Genomic DNA, 21,868 nt, shown 5'->3' with positions numbered 1-21,868 from the left:
AAGTCTTGTACCTTCTGTCACTGCCTATTTTAAAATTGGGGAAACTGAGGCCCAAGAGAGCCATGATAAAAGTAATAACAACAGCTAACACAGAAAACACTTTATATTAAGTTATCTACAAATGTCAAGGGAAGGGGCACCATGACATAGTGGCAAGAAAGGTATGGTTTCAGATTCTGATTTTGCCCCTCTGAAGCTCTGTGATCTTGTGTAAGTAACTAAGCCTCTCTGAGATGTAGTTTCTTTGTTCCTAAAATATTGATAATGATACCCATTCTATAGGGTTGTAGTAAGGAGCAGAAATAATGGATGTAAAGTACCTAGAGTAGTGCCTGGCACCTAGTTAGTACCAGATCAATGGACTTTATTATTAGTAGGGATGCAATGCAGGCCAGCCATAAGATCAATAGTGCCTTCCAATCCTGTTTCACAGCAAGAATTACCCAAGGAGCTGGTGAAAAGTACAGATACAGTCCTCTGCAGTCTAAGGAAAGGCATGGGAACGTATATTGTAACAAGCCACTGGGTGATTCTTACCTGGCAATTTTGGGACACATTCAGGTATGCTGCCCTCCAGCCTCTCTTTGCTTTGACCCTTTCATTCTCTGGGCACCTGGCCCTATATTCAGTAGAGCTTTAGCTTTTGCTTGAGGGTGGACATGATTAAAAGGTCAGATAGCATTATTTATTCTGAGAGAGAATGTGCTCTGAACTTTGCACAGCAGATTTATTCCTGAAAAGCTGTTTGCAAACGGAAGTTGGGGTGTGTGTGTGTGTGTGTGTGTGTGTGTGTGTGTGTGTGTACAGACATATATTTAACACCTTAGTTTGCTATTCAAAGGAATGCATTCAATTCAGCTAAATAAATACTATATGAGTGATTATTATGTGCTGGGGATACAGTGACAAGGAAAATGCAGGCCTTGTCTTCAAGGGCCTGACTTACAGTCCACTGTGGTTAGGTTAGGTTAGCACAGGGAGCTACAAGAGCACAGAGGGGGAAGGGTACCCAACTCAGGGTTGGGGCATCTGGGAATTTCTAGGGGAGGTGGCATCTGAGGATCCTCCTGTACACTGGAACATAATCTCAAGTCCTTTTGCAAAGAGAATGACCCTTCCCTAATTTATCCTTGTGGAAAAATGAGCTTTTCCTGCCATGGGTAAGGCACTGAGTGAGGTGTTACAGGGCAACCAAGGGGAGAAAGGCCCGATCCCTGCCCTCAGGGAGTTTATACCACACGTACTCAGGATTAATTTATGTCTCATATAGGTCATTAATCCAGTGTGATCTGTTTATGACTGAACAGGTAGTTTATTATTCAGGTTGTAACTCCCTTTACTGAAAATACTGTTTATTCTCTTTCATCACCATGTTGTGGGGAAATCCGGTTCCAACTAACACAACCGTGAGCACATATTTCATCCAGGAGAAAAACCCAAGCGCACGCTGGTGTTCCCAGAGCTATTTGCAGACCTGTCACGAAGCAGTGGAGGCCTGGATGGATCCTTAGGGTCGGTAGGGTCTATGAGTATCTGGGGCAACCTGAAGACCTGGTAGCACTGGCAGTAAGTCACGCTTTCTTTGGCCATCACGGATACGAACGCCTTTCAAACCACCTGTCTCTGCCCCAAGAAGGTGAGGAGTTAGGAAGGAACAGAATTCCTGGTGAATTACGATAATTACACCGTGTTTAAACAAAAGATGGCAGGGTGTTTGAGTGACCAGGTGAGGTTCCTTTACCTTCTGTTCTCTGTGTGTGCAGTCCTGGTAGGAGCTGCTTAGACCCTTTAAGCGAAGATGCGTTCCTGTCTCGTAGATGGGGAACCTGAGGTACAAGAGGTGTCTGGTTGTGGTGTTGGGCACCTGGTGGTTTACAATCTGCTGCACATCGAATCCAGCCCAGACTTATTATTGTGCCTTTCAGAGTCTCTATATATGAACCCCTCAACCTCCCATTTGCTTCTTCTCAGAAGGGCCAAGCCTGAAGCATCCGCCTCCCATTTTTTGCCAAGTTGCTCCCACTTCTTGAGCCCCTGCCCCCCTCTATCTTCCTGGTGAAATTCAACCCATCCTTCAAAGCCCAGCTCAGGTGTCACCTCCTCCCCTGGTTGGAATTCATCTCTCCCTCCCCAGCACTCCTTGGTTTAGCCCTTTCTCTCATTACTTTTCCTTGGGCAACAGGCTGAGCATCTGATTCTCAGTTCCCTCCTGTGTGCATGGGCATAACAGTAACATCTGCAGTAATCTTTAACCCCTTTCGGGTTGTGGACTTCTTTGAAAATGTGATGAAAGCTGCTGGAAGAGCTACTGCTTACTGAGGCCCACTATGTGTGGTGTCAGGCCGGGTGTTTAGGACTTTTCCGTTCATTATCTCATATAATGGTCAAGTCTCTCCAGCCAGGTACTAGTATTATCCTCACTTCACAGATGAGGAAAGGAGGCCCAGAGAGGTGAAATGCCTCTCCCGAGGTCACACAGCTAGTACTACTAGCAGAGCCAGGTTTACCACATGGCAGAGCGGGGGATCCTAATCACTGGACCCGCTCCAATGCCTGCTCTCTGCCTCCCTGGTCCGGGGATGGAGGCGGGGAGAACACACTGCACGTCCCCTACAATTTAGGGGTTCATGCACCTCCACTGCCACCCCAAGCCTTCGCCGGCAACCCAGCGAAGGTCAACCAGGCCTTCCCTGGGTTGCCGTCTTAACGCAGGCCTGGCTGTGCCCTCGGCAGGGGTCTCGGTCAACATCTGGTGACCCAAACTCGGGGCCATGGAACCGGGCCGAGGGGTACGGGCTCGCGTCTCAGCCGCAGAGCCGCGTCCCGGGTGCCGAGTCCCAGGAATGTGGGAGGGCTGGGCGGAGAGGGCGGGCAAGGCGGGGGAGCTTCCTCTGCCCGCCGGAGGGGAGCCGCCCGGGAGCGCGCGGGGAGCGCCGCCGCCCCCTCCCAGCCGCCCGGCCGGCCCGGCGGGGGCGGGGGCTGCAGCGGGAGGGCGGCGATGGGCCGCGGTGCTCGGCAGCCGGTCGGCCGGCCGGGGTGGGAGGAAGCGATGAATATTCAGAGGGGGAGGGGGAGGGAGGGGGCTGAGCGCTCGCCGAGGCTCCCTGCAGCCCCATCCGCATGACGCGCGGAGGAGGCAGCCGGAGCCGCCGGAGCCGGGATCAGGGCGCTGAGCGCGGGGGGTGGGCGCCGCTCGCTCCGCCCTGCGAAGCCCCTGCGCGCCCAGGGACGCGTCCACCCCGCTGCAGCCCCGCCAGGCTCCGCCGTGTGGCCGCTGCCGCCGCCGCTGCTGCCATGTCCCCGGGGAAGCCCGGGGCGGGCGGAGCGGGGACGAGGCGGACCGGCTGGAGGAGGAGGAGGCGGAGGCGGCGGCTGGAGGCGGCGACTAGGGCGCCGGGGCTCGGAAGCACGGCGGGGCCCGACTCGCGCGTCCCGGGCACGTTCCAGGGCGCGCGGGGAATGAAGCAGGCGGCGCGGGAGGCGCGGCCGCCTCCGCGTTCGCCCCGGCTCCGCTGGGCGCTGCCGCCGCTGCTGCTGCTGTTGCGCCTGGGCCAGGTGAGATGGGTGGGCCCGTGGGGGGGCGCGAGGAGGGTGGGGGCGGGACTGGCAGCCCCTGCACCTGCCCGGGTGCGCCCTGCCTGCGGGGATCGGGGGAGGTGGCGGGGGGGTCCGCGTCCTCGGGGCCCCCCGCTGCTGGAGGCCGGCCTCGCGCGCCGGCGACCGAGCCGTTTCCCCGGCTGCCGCGTACGCGAGGGAGGGTGGTGGGCTTCGGGGTCCCGGGTGCCCGGAGCCTCCCCGTGGCCGGCCCCGCGCGGGCTGCAGGCCGTCTCTGGCCCGGCCCTGACCCGAGCTGGTCACATCTGGCCGGCGCGGGCCCGGCTCGCCAGCCCGAGGCGGCCGGAGGGGGCGTGTTTGTGGAGGGCTCCCGACGCGGAGCCGGGCGGGCCTGGCCGAGCCGCAGCCGACCTCCGACCCGGCCTGCGGGGGCCCGAGGGGCCGGGCCGAAGGGCAGCGGCGGCGGCCGCGGGGAGCCGGGGCAGGGTCGGGCGCCGGGCGGCGGGCAGTGGGAGAGGCGCGGGGCCTCCGGGCAGAGGGCGCTGCTTCTGGGGAAAGTTCCCAGCCTGGGGAGAAGGTGGCCACTCGCAGGCGTGCCTCCGGGCGACGGTCCTCTTCCCGGAGAAGCTGCTTGCTTCCCTGGATGCTTAATTCGTGCTTTGTGGGCGCCGGCTCCCCCCCACCTCCCCGCCCTGTTTTCTAGCTTCGCTTTTCAGATAATGCTGTGCCTGCCGTTTTGGTGACGATCTTTCTGAAAGCGCCGTTTCCCCTTCACGGTGTTCCCACGGGGTGAGGCCGGGCAGCTGGGAGATGTCCCCATTTCACAGATAGGGAACTGGAAGTGAAAAAGCAGAATCACCCAGCCCTGCGGCGGGAACTGAGCCAGCGGGTTCGTCCTCACAGCTTTCTAGGAGACTGCTAGGGTCTTGAACTCGCAGTGGAAAGGGCCCTGATGATACCCCTGTTGTGCATTTTGTAAAGGAAAAACCTTGCTTCTTTTATACAGACAGCGGCTCTGAGGACATGATGTTTGAAAACCTGGGAAGTGAGTTACTGGCTGGGTATGGAACCTGGCTTCAGGGAAAACTGTTTTTTTTTTTTTTTTTCCCCCAGGTCCCTTCCTTTCTCTTTCTTTCTTTTAAATTGAAATGTAGTTCATTTACAATATTGTATTAGTTTCAGGTGTACAGCAAAGTGATTTGGGTATACATATATATGTATATCTCTATATATATACTTTCGATTCTTTTCCATTGTAGGTTATTACAAGGGAAAACTTTTCAAGCACAAATAAAAAGATTGTCTGAGAGCAGAGACGTCAGCCTTGGGGCAGCAATGCAGCCCAGCAGGCAGGACAAGAAGGCAGCTGGGGCCTGGGGGCTGCGACAACTCTCAGCACCCAAAGGACGCTCTGGTTGCTAGTGTCCCCTCACAGTTTTCCTCGGCAGGCTTTGAACAGGCTGTCCTGAAGGCCTGGAAGGCTCTGTGACCTCCTGCAGAGAATATTGGATTAGGTGTCAGAAGACCAGCTCCAGGGCCGGGTGCAGGTTGGACTTGCTCTTCCGTCTCCTCCATCCTCAGTTAATAGCTTTTGTAGCATGGGACCACCTGCCCCATAGCGTTGTTTGAGGGACTTTCACTGGCCAGTGTCTGAAAGAGCTTTGTAAACATTAAAGTGTGTCCAGGGCTTCCCTGGTGGCGCAGTGGTTCAGAGTCCGCCTGCTGATGCAGGGGACACCGGTTCGTGCCCCGGTTCGGGCAGATCCCACGTGCCGCGGAGCGGCTGGGCCTGTGAGCCATGGCCGCTGAGCCTGCGCCTCCGGAGGCTGTGCTCCGCAACGGGAGAGGCCACAACAGTGAGAGAGGCCTGCGTACCGCAAAAAAAAAAAAGTGTGTCCAGATGGGGTTAACATTAAGGTACAGTGTGTATGGACTGTCTTCTCCCTGACCCTGTAAGGAAATTCATGGAGAATAGTATATGAGATTAAAAAAATATTGCCTCATATTGAAGATCTTTTGTACCAAAGTTAATACTAAAGAAATACTTCATTTATTTTTAGTTTACTTTGGTACATATATATTTTATTATATTATTTATGGTTTTGCTTGGGCCCTGATGGTTGCTAGCTGTGCTTTGAATCAGCGAAACGTTTCTTGGGTAAATTTATTTCTTGCCCAATCCTTCCTTGTGTTTCAATAGCATCTCACCACGCTACACTTGTCCCCTATTCAGGTATTTCCTTCCTCTCTAATTTGTCCTGTAGAAACTCAAGAGGGCTCTTTATTTCTCATTTTTGGATACATTATAAAATAGGAAGTCTAAAAGGCTCTCTGAAAAAGCATCTTCAAAATCCACATTTGACGGTCTATTTTGATACTGGGTATTTCAGGGATTCAGCGCGTTTTTGAGCTGGACCAGACTTCAAGATAGCTCAAAGTCCTTTTTCTTTGTTCCTTTGCTTGTTTCTTTTCTTTTTCTTTCTTTTTTTTTTTGATAAGGCTATTGAGGCCCAGGGAAGACAGTGATTGGGCTGAGGTCACCTGGCAAGACAGTAGAGGAGCTGGGACTGGAACCTGTGTCACTTGCCCGTGCCTCAGATTTTCATGATGCTGTTTTTTGGGCCATGTTTTCTCTTTGTTCTTAATTTTACAATAGGCACAGCCCTGCCTCACTGTGTACTCCTGAAACTGTGGGTGTAAATTGAGTTTTTCAAAGTCGAATCATATTTGAGATTGAAAGTCATATTTGAGATTTCTGAAGCTTGTACCATACACATAGGAAATGTGGGTGAAGTTATCGGACTGCCTCCCTAACACTTGGTTGGTTTTGTAAGGCTTGGATGGTGTGTGTTTTTAAATGGAATCAACTGTAGCAGCTTAAAAAATGGCCAAGTTGTAGAAAAGATGAAGCTCTGTTTGGGCATTAATGATAATGGGTACGGAAGCAAGGAAGCTGAGGTGCTGGAAGACTTAATGCTTAGTAGGGCTGGAAAAGCAATTTTTTAACCTGGCTTCTCATCCCCCTTCTCCAAGACAGGAAGGATGGCCAGAGATGATTCCAACATGAGGACTTTGCTGGGTGCGGTGACTTCACCCATTCTTGTAGCATTTTTGCCCACTAATTTTGGTCTGTGTGTATGTTTTAGGCAATGTGACAAAGCAGTTTTTCCCCCTTGCCTCCTTCTTTGGAGAAAAGCAGTCCTGACAGATTCTTTATAAAATCAGCTTGATAGTGGGCTGCTTTAGAATGAAAAACAAACGAGCAAACTGGTGAGTGATAGCTGTTTTGTTGGTCTTATAGTGTTTTGGATTTGCTTTTCCTTTGTTTTCTTCTTTCCTGGTGAATAATAGCTGTTTGTGTTTATTGTCTACCGTAGCTAATCCTTAAGCCCTCTTACCTACCTGTTTCATCCAGGGTACAAAAAATTATTTTGACTCCCCTTGAACTTGCTTGTTAAAATTCTCATAGGGGTGACTTTAAATATTTTTGTTTTGCTTCAGAACAACAACGGAAAAACCAAACGATTATGTTTTGTTTGCAGACAGTTTAAGAAAACAGAGCAAATTGGTTTATGGTTAGACTGTGACTTTGAGCCGACTTCAAGTTTAGCCACACGGTGAAGATAACCACAGAACACCCAAGGTTTCCTAAGCAGAGAGAATCCTGGCTCCTGAGCGAGCAATTTCGGTCAGCAAAGAGGTTATTTAGCTCCTAAAAGTAATCTTTGCTTGGGGTTGAGGCCCAGGTAGAGTTGCTGAATGACTGTAGGCCTGGGTTTAGCCAGCACTTCATCAGCAGTTACTTACTTAGTTCATTCACTGCTTGGCCAAGGGAATTATTCAGAGTGTAGGGTAAGAGGCAATTTTCCCTTCGAATAGAATGCTGCTGACAACGTTAATTAATAGGTAACTTTAAATGTGGCAGGCACTAAGGGTTTTAATGCATTATCTCATTTGACCATTGCAGAAATAACTGAGAGGTAGGTGCTATTCATGGTCCCATTTTATTTTATTTTAATGTTTTTTCTTTTTTAATTTTGGCCACACCACGTGGCTTGTAGGATCTTACTTCCCTGACCAGGAATCGAACCTGGGCCCCAGCAGTGAAAGCACTGAGTCCTAACCACTGGACCTCCAGGGAATTCCCTGATCCCGTTTTATTTGGGAGAAAACTGAGGTTCAGAACTTACCAAAGATTCATAACTAGTACATGGCAGAGGTGGGTTTGCCATCTCTGCCGCTCCAGTTTACTGTCCTGTGCTGGAAGAATTCATGTGTTTTACAAAAGTCTTCAGTGTGCAGCTAAGAGAGGAGGTGACACAGATGAGTCTATCTATGAAACAGAAAGAGACTCACAGACATAGAGAGCAGACTTGTGGTTGCCAAGGGGTGGGTGGTAGGGGAGTGATGGATTGGGAGTTCGGGGTTAGCAGATGCAAACTATTATATACAGAATGGATAAACAGCAAGGTCCTACTGTATAGCACAGAGAACTATATTCAATATCCTGTGATAAACCATCATGGAAAAGAATTTTAAAAAGAATGTATATATAGGTATAAATGAATCATTTTGCTGTACAGCAGGAATTAACACAACATTGTAAATCGACTATATTTCAGTAAAAAAAGGAGGGGGAAATAAAAAGAGAGGAGGTGAGTGACCTGTGGTGAAGGACAGGCTTGTGGGGCCTGAACCCTGATGGGACAGGGAGTCATTTTGGGTTTTCTGCATTCTAAACCCTGTAGAATCTACTCCCTTTGTAACACAGACAGCCCAGGAACCCCCTTTCCTGCTCATGTTTCTTTGGGAGCCTGAGTATGTGAGGCAGGCCTGCTTTAGTGGAGACAGAATGGGATCTGGGATGGAAAGACCTGGGTTTAGGTCCTCGCTCAGCCAGTTAGTAGCTGCCTAGACTTGGGCAAGACACTTAACCTCTGTGACTCCTCATTTCCTTATCTGGAAAATGGGACTAATACTTCCTGCTTCACTGGGTGGCGGAGAGGATCAAGTCAGATGGAAGAGGAACTGCTCTGTAAATTCCGAGTCTCCCCGTTGCTACTTGTGGCTGCTGCTGTTATCTGCGGAGGGGAGGTGGGGCTTCAAGTCATTAATTCATGTAACAAATATTTATTAAGTGTCTCCCACACAGTGGTGCGGAATAACCCTAGTGGTGTGCAAAATGAACTTGGCTCACAGAACATTTTAGAAAAATGTTAATAATTATTTATTTTAGGGGAGCGTTAGTAAAAAAGTTATAAGTGAGATGTCAAACCCATGAGGGTCATGGTAAATAAATTTGTTTAAACTTAATAAAAAGTTAAGCTAAAGAAAAATATTGAGTACGGAATTATGGAAAGATGTTGTGGTTACGGCACACTTGTAAATGTGATAAATTGCTTCAATTGGGGACGTGCTGGATGTGGGACAGGCACTGAATGGAGGTCCTGGTGATGAGCAAGAGAAGCAGGTGGCCTCGTGACTCTTACAGGCTGTGGGGCTGACATCGTTCTGATCACCCCCGGCTAACCAGTCACAGGTGTGATACAGGCTGTGCATGTGACGTCTTTGCTGCCCCTCCAGAGAAAGGGCTGGCACTGGATTTGCCAGGGAAGGAGTGGTCATGAGAGGGGCAGACAGTGTCTAAGTGGAGATCCCTGGAAGCTGCAGGTCTCTCAGACCAGAGAAGTCCACAGCAATTTTGTCACCTCCCCGTATGGCTTTCCAGTGGCTTTTCTGGTGACCTCTTGGAAGACGGGAGCTGTAGGAAATTTGTTATTACTTCCTTATCAGTGATAGGATTCCTTAATAGTCATCCTATTGTCTCAGAATTTCCACGGCATGTAAATGCCTGGGTGACGGGTGGTGGCAATGAGACAGCAGATGGGAGGCACTTTGAAAGCAAAGTAGTGTCAGTTCCCACAGAAGGTCTAATTTTAAACATGCAAATAATTTTCAGTTCCACTTTTCCTTCTTCCTGTTAGAGGGAAGCTGTGCCCTGTTGCCATTTCTGAGGCTTGAGCAGACAATGTCATTATTATGCCACAAACTATCTCCTTCTCCAGGGCAGGGATGGGGTGGTGTTTTTCTGAGTGCCTGTGCTGGTCACAATCCAATGCTGTTTCATGGCTTCTGAGCAAAGAAGTGAGTGAATATTAAAACTCAGCACCAATACGGGTCCAACAGAGTGGTTCTTAATCTTTCAGGGGAGGGAGAGGTTTAAGACCCTTACAGGGTATGCAAAAGCGAAGAATCCTTTCCCTAAAAGAAATGCAGACATTTACAATTCAGTATCCAATTTCAGGGGTTTCACAGACTCCTTAAAATAGACCATGAAGCCCAGGTTGAAAACCCTCCAATCTAAAACTGTAACATTTAGAAAAGTATCAGTCCTCTTCAAAGAGATAACCCTGTGGGTAACCTTGGTTTCCTCCCAGGAAAAAAAAGTTTCTATGTAATGTATACAAGTATCTGTGTTGAGCTTTTTAAAAAGTTACATTAAAGGAAACATTATATATACATTGTTTTCTACTTAGGCTTTTAATTTTTTAATACTTAGTTATCTTGGAGATTATTTCGTATCTGTGCCCATAGTTTTAACTCATTCCTTTAAATGACTGCCTAATCTGATGTGTGACTTTCCCATAGTTTATTTCACCCTTCTCCTGTCAATGGACAGTTAAGTTGTTTTTAGACACTCTGACCCCCTTTTTAGGAATCATGCTTCAGAGAGTGTCTTTCATACATATTTCTTGTAACCTTCACAAGAATTTCCATAGGGTAAATTTCTAATTTTAGGATGGCTGGGTTAGAGGGTACATGCATTTAAAAATTTGATGGCTGTTAAAATTTCCCCACTTTGTACCTGCATGCATAGGCTTGGAGAGTGTCTGTTTCTCCATACTCTCAGCCGAATTGAGGATTGTTAAATTTGTAAGTGTGTGCCAGCCTGAGAGGTAAAAAATTGTATCCTGTTACTTTTAGTTATAGCTTCAATTTTGAGCATTTTTTTCTTGTTTTGGGCTATTTGCATTAATTCCTTCTTTTTTTTGGTGGGGCGGGGGTTAACTCCCTGTTCATTAAAAAAAAAAAAAGATTGTCTTTTTGTTATCAATTTGTACAAGCGCTTTGGAAACTGAGGAAGTTAGTCCTTTGTCTCTAATTTGTGTTTCAATTACATATATTTTCCAATTATTTTAGATGCAGCCCTTGTCCTTAGGAACTCAGAGATAAATAAGACCCCTGGGTGATGAAGAGAGTATAGACCTGAGAGCCAGTCTGCCAAGTTGGAATCCTAGCTCCACCATCTAACTAGCTGTGTGCCTTAACCTTTCTGATCCTTGGCGTTCACATTTCTAAAATGCTAATAATAGCAGTGGTACCTTTCACACAGGGTAGTTGGATAAGTTAAATGGGATCACATTATGTTAAAGTTCCTTGTAAATAGATATAGAAATTTAAGAACATTACTTCATTTTCTCAAGAATTAGGTTTTTAAAGTTAGGGCAAAAGGCCATAATTATGAATTGTAAACGTTGTGTTACAAAAAATTTTAAATTGGATTTAAGAGATTAAATCTACAATGGATGGGATACATACATACATATGTATATGTGTTTATATATATATTAAAATGTATAATGTGAAGTAGTGTAGGCTTCTCGGCTAGCATAATTTAAATTATATTTCTCTTTTGACAAGTTAATATAATTGAATTAATATAGGTCAGATGAACACAAGATATGACTGAAGAATGGCCAGTGTGGTCTTTGCCCCCAAAGAGCACAGGAATAATGACCATGTCCTTTAAAGCAACAACGTCTTCCTTGAGTGTCTCTCTTTCTCTTGTGACCTGGCCAGCTCTGGCTGTGGCCACCTCCTATCTCTGGGGACATTTTCTGTAGGACCAAGAGGACTTATTTTATGCCACCAACTGAAAGTTTAAAGACATAATCCTTGACTCTAATTGCAGGAGATGGGAAGTTGAGGGAGTCTGTGTGGACCATGCCACCCTGTTTCCATGGCAGCGAGGTGATGCTGCATTTCCTGCTACTGGCTGAGGGGCTACCACGTTTTCATGTCCTTGTGTCATGGCGGTTATTCCTTCCCCACTAAGCATGGACCACACTTGTGGTCTTGTTTTGCCAAGACATTGGCATACTTTACTACTTACAAAAACGAGAATATTAATTTTACCTTATAGTTTGCAAGGCCTTCAACATACGTGAACTCATTCAGTTCTCATAGCATCCCTGTGAGTTTGTCATTGTTATTCCCATTTAAGGTGTGGCTCAGACTATCTCTCAGTGTCTTGTCCGGTCCATTTCAGGTGCCATCTGTCTTTTGCACAATAATAATGTACATTCATTGTGTAGCCCAGTTTTTAACATTAGTCAAATTTAGAATTAGCTTTCAAGAGGCAAATGGGGCAGTTGAGTCCCCTAGTTTGGTTCATACATAATTATTAGGTTGAACCATATGAAATTACTGTTTTTGGTCCTTTGATACCGGTAGTTGTGTATGAGTCTACCTAATATGTCCCAGAAAATGTTCTTTTAAAGTGTGGTTTAGAAAACCAAATCATAGACTTGCATGTTGTAAAGCAGTATATTTAAAACCATGGATCATAAAATCAGTTTAGTGATTTTAATAGATAGAATATATTCTATCTATTAAAAAATGATAGAAGAGAAAATATTGGCATCTACTGTATGTAGGAAGGGTAAGTATTCCTTTATGAAACTTGTTTCAGTTATATGTGTGTGTGTGTGTGTGTGTGTGTGTGTGTGTGTGTGAGAATGTACTGAATTGAGTATAAATTGCATTAATCATGGCTTCAATCATTGCCAAAAACCCTGGAAGCCATTATTATAGGGAATGGAGTGATGGAAGGTGTGGGGTGGGGGTGGGCATGCAGGTGGTTTCTGTTTCCAGGGACGGTGGAAAACTAGTATAAAGTCCCCAAATGTGCGTCATCGGTGCCCCCATATATGACTGAAAACCATTATGCAGTGGCTGGTCCAGGAAGGCCCTTAGGAGGAGAGGGTGTTGACTGGCAACTGAGGAGGCCTGACTTTTAGTAGTTGCCCTTCTGGATAATTCGGGGGGACCACCCCAGTGGGACAAGCTATTGGCCGTGCTCTGCGTTCTTTGGTAGATGGGTTTGTTAGGGAGCTAACAGTTGTGGACCACACGTCCACTGGACCACCACTGGACCACACGTCCAGTGTGTGGTCTACTTTGAGTGAGAACTTAGGACGTCTCAGGGGAGCTGAGGCTCTGAGGGCTTCACCCATCTGGTGGACAGTGGAGGACTGAGACTCACGGCCTAGATGTTTTTTTTTGTTGTTGTTGTTTTTTTACCTCCAGGCCATGCTGCCCTCATTCCACTCATGGTGATCTGCACTGGCCTCATGCGGATCTCTGTCTGGGGGCTGTTAGTGCAGTTGACTGGAGGATCCTGATCCAGAGATTGATTTGATTCCCCTATGAGTCAGTTCTGTTTTGTTCTTTTTTTTAAATATAAAAAATTTGAAAATACAGATAAATAAAAAAGAAAGCAGGGACTTCCCTGGTGGCGCAGCAGTTAAGAATCTGCCTGCCAATGTAGGGGACACGGGTTCGAGCCCCGCTCGGGGAAGATCCCACATGCCGCGGAGCAACTAAGCCCGAGCGCCACAACTACTGAGCCTGCGCTCTAGAGCCCACGGACCACAACTACTGAGCCCACGTGCCACAACTACTGAAGCCCGCGCGCCTAGAGCCCGTGCTCTGCAACAAGAGAAGCCACCGCAGTGAGAAACCCACGCACCACAACAGAGTAGCCCCACTCGCCGCAACTAGAGAAAGCCCACGCGCAGCAAGAAAGACCCAATGCAGCCAAAAATAAATAAATAAAGATAAAATAAAATAAAAAAAAAAGAAAGCAAAATTATCTGTAATCTCCACTTTCCTGAAATTAACTCCTGGTACCATTTTATGACGGGTGATCTTTGTCTTTTTTTATGCTTGTTTTATCTATCTCTTTCTCCTAAAATAGGATTCCTTCCTACACATGCTTTGTAATTTATATTTTTCTTTTTTTTTTTATTGGATTAGATGCTGGTACCCCAGGAGGTCACAGCATAAACATGAGGCTTCTTCCTGGAGGGTCACTGTTACTCAGTAGAAAGTCTTTTGAAAAACATTTTTATTTCTTTAAACAAACAAACAAACATGGTTGCATCTAGAAAAATTTCAGCAAATACAGGAGACAACAAAGAAATCTGTACCCTGCAGACCCTCTGGGGGTGTGAGTTCACTCTCCTCTGCTCTTCTCAGGGGCATTTTGTAAAGTAGTGATAATATGTTGCAAACATTTTTCCCTTGAGAGTAAATATTCTTCCCTTCTCTAACTTTCGGCTGTTGCAGCCCATTGCATTATATGGAGGTGCCTTAATTTATCTCATTCATCCTGTTGTCTGGTTTGTTTCCAAAACTTTTTGCTGTAATAAAGACTGTTCAGATGACTTTGTGATTAAATCTCTGAACACATCTCTGATGATTGCCTTAGGATAAGTGAAGATGATAAAAATAGTAGCTACCATAGGTTGAATAGTTATTATGAATTGCTGTCAGTACTTTGTATGTATTAACTCTGTAATCCTATGTTGTAGGTTCAGGGAAGGAAACCGAGGCCAAAGACCTATAATCTGGTCCATGGCCACACACTGTACCGGAACCTCAACCAGCTAGTTGTGGGTTTCCTTGGGGACACGGGGAGATCTGGGAGGATTGCCTACATGGGCCAGGGTGTGTGTGAGTCTCCTGGAAGGACAGCAGGCTTGAGGGCCATTCTCACAGGTGGGAGGGTCTCTTCCTGTGGGATGGGAGGCACATTGATACTTGCTGCTCAAGTGCCATGACATGGCAGGAATGAAATGCTTCCCCAAACCACAGAAGCTAAGAGTGATTTTGCCGTGGATTTTAGGTCCTGGAGCCATAAGTGGTAAAGGCTGCCTGAAACTTTGGGGCCTTGGCCCAGGTCAAATGAATGAAATAATGGCATCAAGTTGGGGTCTTGGCTTTCCTGTTGTGAATGAATTTGGATTTCATAAAGCTTGAAATTGGGCATGGATGACATGCCTTTAGGGTGTCCCATAAGAAGAGAAGCATGGAAAAGGGCATGGGCTTTGGTGTCAGCAGAAGCATGGACCCAGGTCTATGTTCTTCTCTACAGCCATGCCTTGGAACTTGTTACATCATCTGGAAAATGGGTAATAATTGCTGGGCCACGTGTTATTAGGGTTAAATGAGGGAAGGTGTGTGAGGCACCCAATCTGGATTGTGGCTTAAGTGTTCGCTCCCAGCTCACCCATATTAACACAGTGCCTCCTGACTCTGGGGCTGCAGCTGCCACGTGCCCAAGGTTGAGCAGACTTGCTGTGCAGGTGTTCAAACAACTTCTGCCGTAGTGCCCAGGAGCATTGTTGTCTAGAGTGGTCACCAGATCCTACCGTGTGAAGAGAAATTGTAAGGGTGCAGGACAGGAGCTCTTATTTAAGATGACATGTTGGCACATCTGAAGATGTGGGCCTGTATTCACTTTGAATCATAACAATCTCTAAAAGACAATAATGTTAATTAAGCTAGAGCAGGAGATCATGAGAGAGAGAGAGAGAACATACAACCAGCCATAAGCCAGCCTTGACTGGAGGAGAGAAATGGTCCTGTTTGTCTTTTCTCCTTGTGGTGAGGCCATCCCGATCCATCAAATCCTTGCTTCAGGCAGAAAATACTTAACAAGCTCTAATCCCTTCTTTTAGATCTAGTACTCTCCAGCCTAGCCTGTCTTTCTTTTTCTTTTTTTTTTTGAGATTATTGCAGGCTTTATAGAAAACTGCCCAGGGGAGATCCAGATTTCCCGGGTGGGGTGGGAAGGCAGGCCTCAAGGCAATGCGTTGAAGGAGGGTGACTTCCTGTGTGCAGAGGCAGCACAGGCCAGCCATTCTGCCTGACGCGGGGGGGGGGGGGGGGGGGGGGGGGGGGGGGGATCAGGGGGAGGCAGCCCCTCCCGCTCACCAGTTGTGATTTGGGATCATGGAGAAGGCAGGGCACTGAGGCTCTGACCCTGGACAGGAGGGCTTGTCCCTTCCTCTTCCAGAAGGATATGGGGGGCAGGGGTGGAGAGGTGGCGGCGAGGAATCTCCAAGGGAGAAACGTCACATGGGTGGGAAGGAGCATGTGGCCAGCAGCTCCCAGCCCTTCAGAGCCCCTCCCGCTCCCCTCTCTGTGGCACAATGGGTCAGGTGACCCTGGTGGTGAGGCCAGACCATCTACTTTGCACCCCCAGGACTCCCTCCTCCACGATCTCCCATGGGGATCTGCTAGTATGGTTGGGGGGTGCTTCGCATCTGCGCCTGTTTTGCAGGGCTAGAGGGCTCATCCTAAGAGGAAAGGGGGCTGGGCATATCCCAGGGATGGATTCCTCACTGGACCCTGACCCAGTGAGTGGAAGTGTGGGTACTGAGTGCAAGCGACGGATGTAGGAGGAATTGAGAGCCTAAGACCTGGGCAGGGGGATGAAACTCAGATCGGGGTGAAGAGCTGAGAGTTTGAGATTGGGGACAAGGACTGAGTATTAGGGTATCAGAGCCACAAGTGGGAAAGGCTGAGGATCAGCTCCGCACTAAGGCTGTAAAGGGGTGCGCCTGTGCCTGGGATGGGAGAGAGAGAGAAGAGCTGAACCCCAAGCCTGGGCCAAGGAAGGGAGGGGCCTGAGCTAGAGCTGGGGTGGTGGGTGGTATGAAATACATCCTCAGATTGGGGGAGGTGCTCAACCCTCAGACTTCCGGGATGTAGGTCTCTGTACAGGATGGAGAGTGAAGAGCTTCGAAATGAGAAAAAAGGCTCAAAGTCCACAGAAACCTTCTGGTGGGTTGCTGTGCTGCTGAGACCAGAATGGGATGTGAGGGCCCCCGAGCCCTCGAAGGGAGCTGAGGGCTGCTAGCTGGAGTGTCGTCTAGGGGGATGTTTCCTGCTGAGAGGTCTGGGTTCAAAGCACAGGGTAGTGGAAGCAGTCCCAGGGCCTTCGGATTGAAGGACAGGTTCTCTGGGTGAGTCCTGAAAGGGGGAGGGGGCTTCTGGTGGTTCAGGAGGGCTGTCAGAGCTTGGGATGGGTGGACCGGGTTTCTGGAGTCAGAAGAGAGTGTCTCTGGGTCTTTGATGGTGACAGCTCTCAGAGGCTGGGGAGGGGGGTGCAGCTTGGGGCCCCTGAGTGGGGGAGGTGCCATAATCCAAAGGTCTCAGATTGCTCAGGGGTAGGTCTCAAAGCCCCGAGCTCGCGGGTGTCTCACACCATGGCCTCGGGATAGGCCTCGGGTAGCCTGTCTTTCTTAGTTTGCTATACCCAGCTCTGCTCCATATAGTTTGGCCTCATCATCAAGCACCCGTCTCCTGACTTCGTGCCTCAATCCGTTCCTCAAGATCACCTCCTCCTGCAAACCACTCTACCCAAAACCATCTCTGATCCTGCGTCCTCATTACAGTTCAGGCCTGATGCTGAAATTGTTTTCATGGCTCAGACGTGTGCGTCTCCCAGATCAGTCATAACATCCAATGTAGCCTCATTGTATCTGGCTACCGGGAGTCCACCCCTGTGAGGGTGGACATCAGAGAGCTTGAAGTCACTTCGGTTGATAGTCTTGTTCATGGGGCTGAGAGACAGAGCTAGGGCTCTCGAGGAAGAAGGCTGCCTGGGAATTCCTTGTTTTCCCATGTTGTTTAACCTCTGTGCCTCATTTCGCTTATCTATAAAGTAGTGGTGAGTATATGACTCAGCTCTAGGGCTGGTACAGGGCGTACATAAGATACGGTATGTATTTAGCACATATTTAGTATCAGTAAACATTGCAAAAGAAAAAGGGCCACGTGTTGGGTGGGGGTGAGGCTCAGACCCTCAGCCTCTGTCTGACCACAGAGTCTGTGACCAGCCTTTTGATTTCCTTTGGAAGAGGCACATGTAGTGCTTAGCCTTTGCTGTCCCCTGGAATCCGGCATTTTGGCTTCGAGGTTGTCTCCCAGTGTGGTTGGGGTGAGTGGGGACAGCTTCTTTTCCTTTAGAGCAGCGTCTCTCAACCTCATTTGGGGCCTGATAATTCCTTGTTTGGGGGCTGTCCTGGCCACTGTAGGACGTTTCGCAGCATCCCTGGCGTCTGCCTGATAGATCCCAGTACCCACCTCCCCCAACTTGTGACAATAAAAAATGTCTCCAGATATGGCCAAACGTCCCTGAGGGGTAGCATCGTCTTTGTTAGTAGGGGGCCCAGCTGTCCTTCCATTCCCAGGTGATTGCGTCACTGACTTCCTCTTGTGAGACCGTAGGTCTAAACTAACAAGCGCATTTATAGCCACGTTGCTAGATCTCAGAAGAGGATTCATATTCCACCTCTGCTCATTCAGTGAGTACTCTTTAGGGATGCTGTGATAGGTCCTCCCGTGCCAGGCTCCACTTTTCCTCACCCTGCCCGGTGGGACAGGAAGCCGGTGTTAACGTGATATGTGTGGTGCTAAGCTCTACTGCAGGGGATGTGAAATTGAAGGAAAGGCTTAGCGTTTATTAGGAGGGAGGCCAGATATGCCAAGTTCCACACAAGAGATAGACCTGGTCAAAGGGAAATCCCATTACAAAGGGATTCGCCGGTAAGTTCCCCCTCCCACCACCTCCCTGGAGCAATTGTCAGCCTTTAGAGGCCCCAGGGCATAAGCCTGGAGATAACGCCTTCAGAGCCAGTGACAGGGAGCCCGGCAGGAATGAGGCAGGAGGAAGAACCCCGGAAACCTACTGAAACGGTGGTACCATGGTGCCCATGGTGCCTGCCCCGGGGCGAGGAGGTTGGCTTTCTGAAACCCGGGTATTCACACAGCTCTTCCGGAACACATCACTTTGTGAAGCCAAAAAAAGGGCTCCTCTCTCAGTGTTGGTCACACCTGGTTAGGACGTACTCTTTTTAGGGGCTCTAGTCTTTTACCCAGAGTCCAGCAAGTTCTTCCAAGCTGTCCGCTGCACTGTCACACACTGCGCTGGGCTCCCTCTTCGTCCTTTTAATTATGGTCATGTTAGCACTGAGGCACAGAGAGGTGAAGGGACTCGCGCAGAGCCAGGGCTGGGATTGTTCCGTAATCTCCTTTCTGCTGCTTTGTGATCAACACCAATTTAGTAGCTTTCAAGGCCTGAATTTTCTCTTGCGCCAAATGGCGATAATAAATACCTCAGAGGACTGTGATTGAGATTCCACGAGAAAAGGCATGGGGAGCCCCCAGCGTGCCCCAGCCAGGCGTGGGGACTGGCATACAGAAAGTGCCCCATAAATGCCAGCTGGCCTCATTATTATTGTCTCAACTATCAGTAAGAGCAATAGGGCACCGGCTTTGCTGAGCTTTTCCAGGAATGGGACTGGTTTGCCCTGATCTAATCATAGAGTCTGTCTCAGGCCCTGTTCAGTCAATGTTTGGGGGTGCAGCTACTTGGAGCGGGGGAGAGATGTCACCTGGGGAGGACAAAGAGACTGAGCTTGAGAGAATAAAGCAAAATAAAGCAAAACCTGCCCTCAGGGATAGAACATGTGATCTCCCAGTCAAACCAGCTGAGCTCATTGCCAGGCAACTCGGTAGTTAATCATTGCTTATAGGAAGATAAAAAGGATTATCACCTCAAAGAATGTCAGAGTGAGAAAGGACCTGAGGGACATTAGGCTAGGGAAGACAAATGGGTTCCAGTTTATGTCCATTTTCAAGTGATTGATAGTGGCTGCTCCAGCCCTGCATGGAAGGGATTCTTAGACCACTTGGAGTGGCCTAGCTCAGCAGGAGAGAGTGCTGGGATCAGTTAGTGATGTCTGCCATGGCCACAAGAAAGGCAAGGGGTGGCACACAGGCTGTTTTATTTGCTCTCTTTGGTTTCAGCTGGGACAATGAGACCAACGATTTGCTCACTGAAGGGTCACCCAGCAAGTCAAAAAACCACAAAAATCCCTTTTGGAAGGGATCTTTCAAGGGTATCCAGTTCTTAGGTTTCATCTCTGAGAAAGTGATTTTTGCTTGACTATCTTTAGCTAGGAGGAACTTGCTATCTCAAAAGGTGGCTCGTTCTGTCCTTGGGCACCTCTCCTGGGTAGTACTTACACCATAGAGGGGGAGAAGGCCTTAGAATACACTTTTGGTGGGCTCTTCTCCACCGTGGCTGCACCTGGGGGGCTTTTAGAAGATACTGACTGAGGGGGAAAAAAAAAAGAGAGGGAAAATACCGATTGGAGGTTCCCACTCCTGACGAGTGGGATTTGAGCACCTGCGTGCGTGGGCACACACCATCCCCGGCATCATTGTCTTATTTTTAATTTTCCAGACTCTTCATGTGGTATTAATGTGTAGCCAGGGTTGAGAACCACTGAGACCAAAACTTTTTTTGGAATCAGAGGCCCAGAAAGGGTATGATTGTCCAGGGTTATATAGGGTTAGTGACACAAGGAGAAGGAAACTAGGGTTTCTTTCTTTATAGAGTGCCAGCCACGTGCTAGGTTCTTTTACTTTCATGCTGAGACTCTTCTCTCGTTTTAAAAAAATTAATTAATTAATTAATTTTTATTTTTGGCTGTGTTAGGTCTTTGTTGTTGCACGTGGGCTTTCTCTAGTTGCGGCGAGTGCGGGCTACTCTTCATGGTGGTGCACGGGCTTCTCATTGCGGTGGCTTCTCTTGTTGTGGAGCGCGGGCTCTAGGCACGCGGGCTTCAGTAGTTGTGGCACGCGGGCTCAGTAGTTGTGGCGCACGGGCTTAGTTGCTCCGCGGCATGTGGGATCCTCCCGGACCGGGGCTGGAACCTGTGTCCCCCCTGCATTGGCAGACGGATTCTTAACCACTGTGCCACCAGGGAAGTCCCACTGAGACTCTTCTTGTCCCCCAAAGGTGTGTTATTCCACTGCTTAAGCCCATGTGGCTTCATGTTGCACTTGGTATAAACCCAAATGGTGGCCTGTAAGACCCTAAACCTTAGATCCGGATGACCAGACCCATTCTTCCTCTCTGACTTCACCCTGTCCACCCGCCCCTTTTCACTGATTCCATTCATGCTGCTTCTGTTTTAGCAGACACTGGCGCCCACCCTCCTCTCTCCCTTGGGGTGCAGGGGTGGGGGACACTTGCTGCAGTGTTCTTCCCCAGATCCTTCTGGTTCCTTCTCAGGCTTTAACTCGAGTGTTTTGTCCAGACCCCTCTATTGCTGTCCTGCTTCATTTCCTCCATCCTTACCACCACCAGAAACTATCTTACTGGTTTACTGTTTCTGTTTCCCCATTCCCTGGAATATGAACTTCAGGAGGTAGGGACCCTGTCTGGGTCTCTGTTCATGCCTTGGAGGGAGCCTGCCTCAAAAAGATGCCACCAGGGAAGCCCCCAGAGCTGGTAGTGTCCCCAGGTTACAATCGACTAGAATCCCATTTAACTGCCTCTCAATCTCATATTATTTCCAATTATCTCATAATATTTTTACCTTTTGCCATGGCACCCCTAAATATATATATATGTGTGTGTGTGCATGCGCTCTAGTAAAAAGAGCACAGATTTTTTTTCTTTTTTTTTTTTTTTTTTTGCGGTACGCGGGCCTCTCACTGTTGTGGCCTCTCCTGTTGCGGAGCACAGGCTTCGGACGCGCAGGCTCAGTGGCCATGGCTCAGGGGCCCAGCTGCTCCGCGGCATGTAGGATCTTCCCGGACCGGGGCACGAACCTGTGTCCCCTGCATCAGCAGGCGGACTCTTAACCACTGCGCCACCAGGGAAGCCCAAGAGCACAGATTTTGAAGTCCTTTGGACTTGAATTTGAATCCCAGCACTACCTCTTACTAGCTGTGTGATCTTGGGAGATTACTGAACCTCTCTGAGGCCCAGTTTTTCTTGTCTGCAAAGTGGAATCACAGTCAATACTAATGATTACTTGACATTGATTGAATGCTTTCTATGTGCCAGGCACTGTGCCAAGTGCTTTATGTGTTTCGACTGAGTGAATCCTTACGATCACCTAAGGAGGTGGTTCTCTTCTTGCCTTCATTTTACCGGAAAGGAAAACCAAGATACAGAGAAGTTAAGCAACCAGCCTGAAGTCACACACAGCAAATCAAGTGAGGAACCAAACTTTGGCACCTTGGTTCTAGAGTCGGGTTGTTATGAATTTATGAAACCATGTCCAGATGGCCCCAGATGGCTGGTAATGCTGAGGCCCCAAGGGTGCGTGGTGTTGGGCCCTGGTACTCAGGGAGCGTGGGGCATTGCATGCGTTTCCCATCA

The 21,868-nt window shown here is 48.6% G+C and overlaps 1 protein-coding gene across 2 annotated transcripts in view; it reads left to right on the top strand.

Moving 5' to 3' along the window:
• Nucleotides 1-3,120: 3,120 nt before the first annotated feature.
• The window catches only part of PTPRJ (protein tyrosine phosphatase receptor type J), a gene marked incomplete at its 5' end in the record, with an annotated part of 168,891 nt that continues 150,143 nt past the window's right edge, over nt 3,121-21,868 (top strand). Inside the window, one exon of one of the 2 annotated variants that reach the window (XM_079929165.1) lies at nt 3,121-3,555. In XM_079929165.1, coding sequence (XP_079785291.1) covers nt 3,121-3,555 — 435 coding nt within the window. The remainder of the gene's footprint in view (nt 3,556-21,868) is intronic. The other variant, XM_079929164.1, reaches the window with a different exon arrangement.

The sequence above is a fragment of the Stenella coeruleoalba genome, assembly GCF_951394435.1.
Source record: "Stenella coeruleoalba genome assembly, chromosome: 8".
Classification (NCBI taxonomy): domain Eukaryota; kingdom Metazoa; phylum Chordata; class Mammalia; order Artiodactyla; family Delphinidae; genus Stenella; species Stenella coeruleoalba.
Note: the sequence above shows the minus strand (reverse complement) of the source record. Positions and strands in the feature narration are given on the sequence as shown.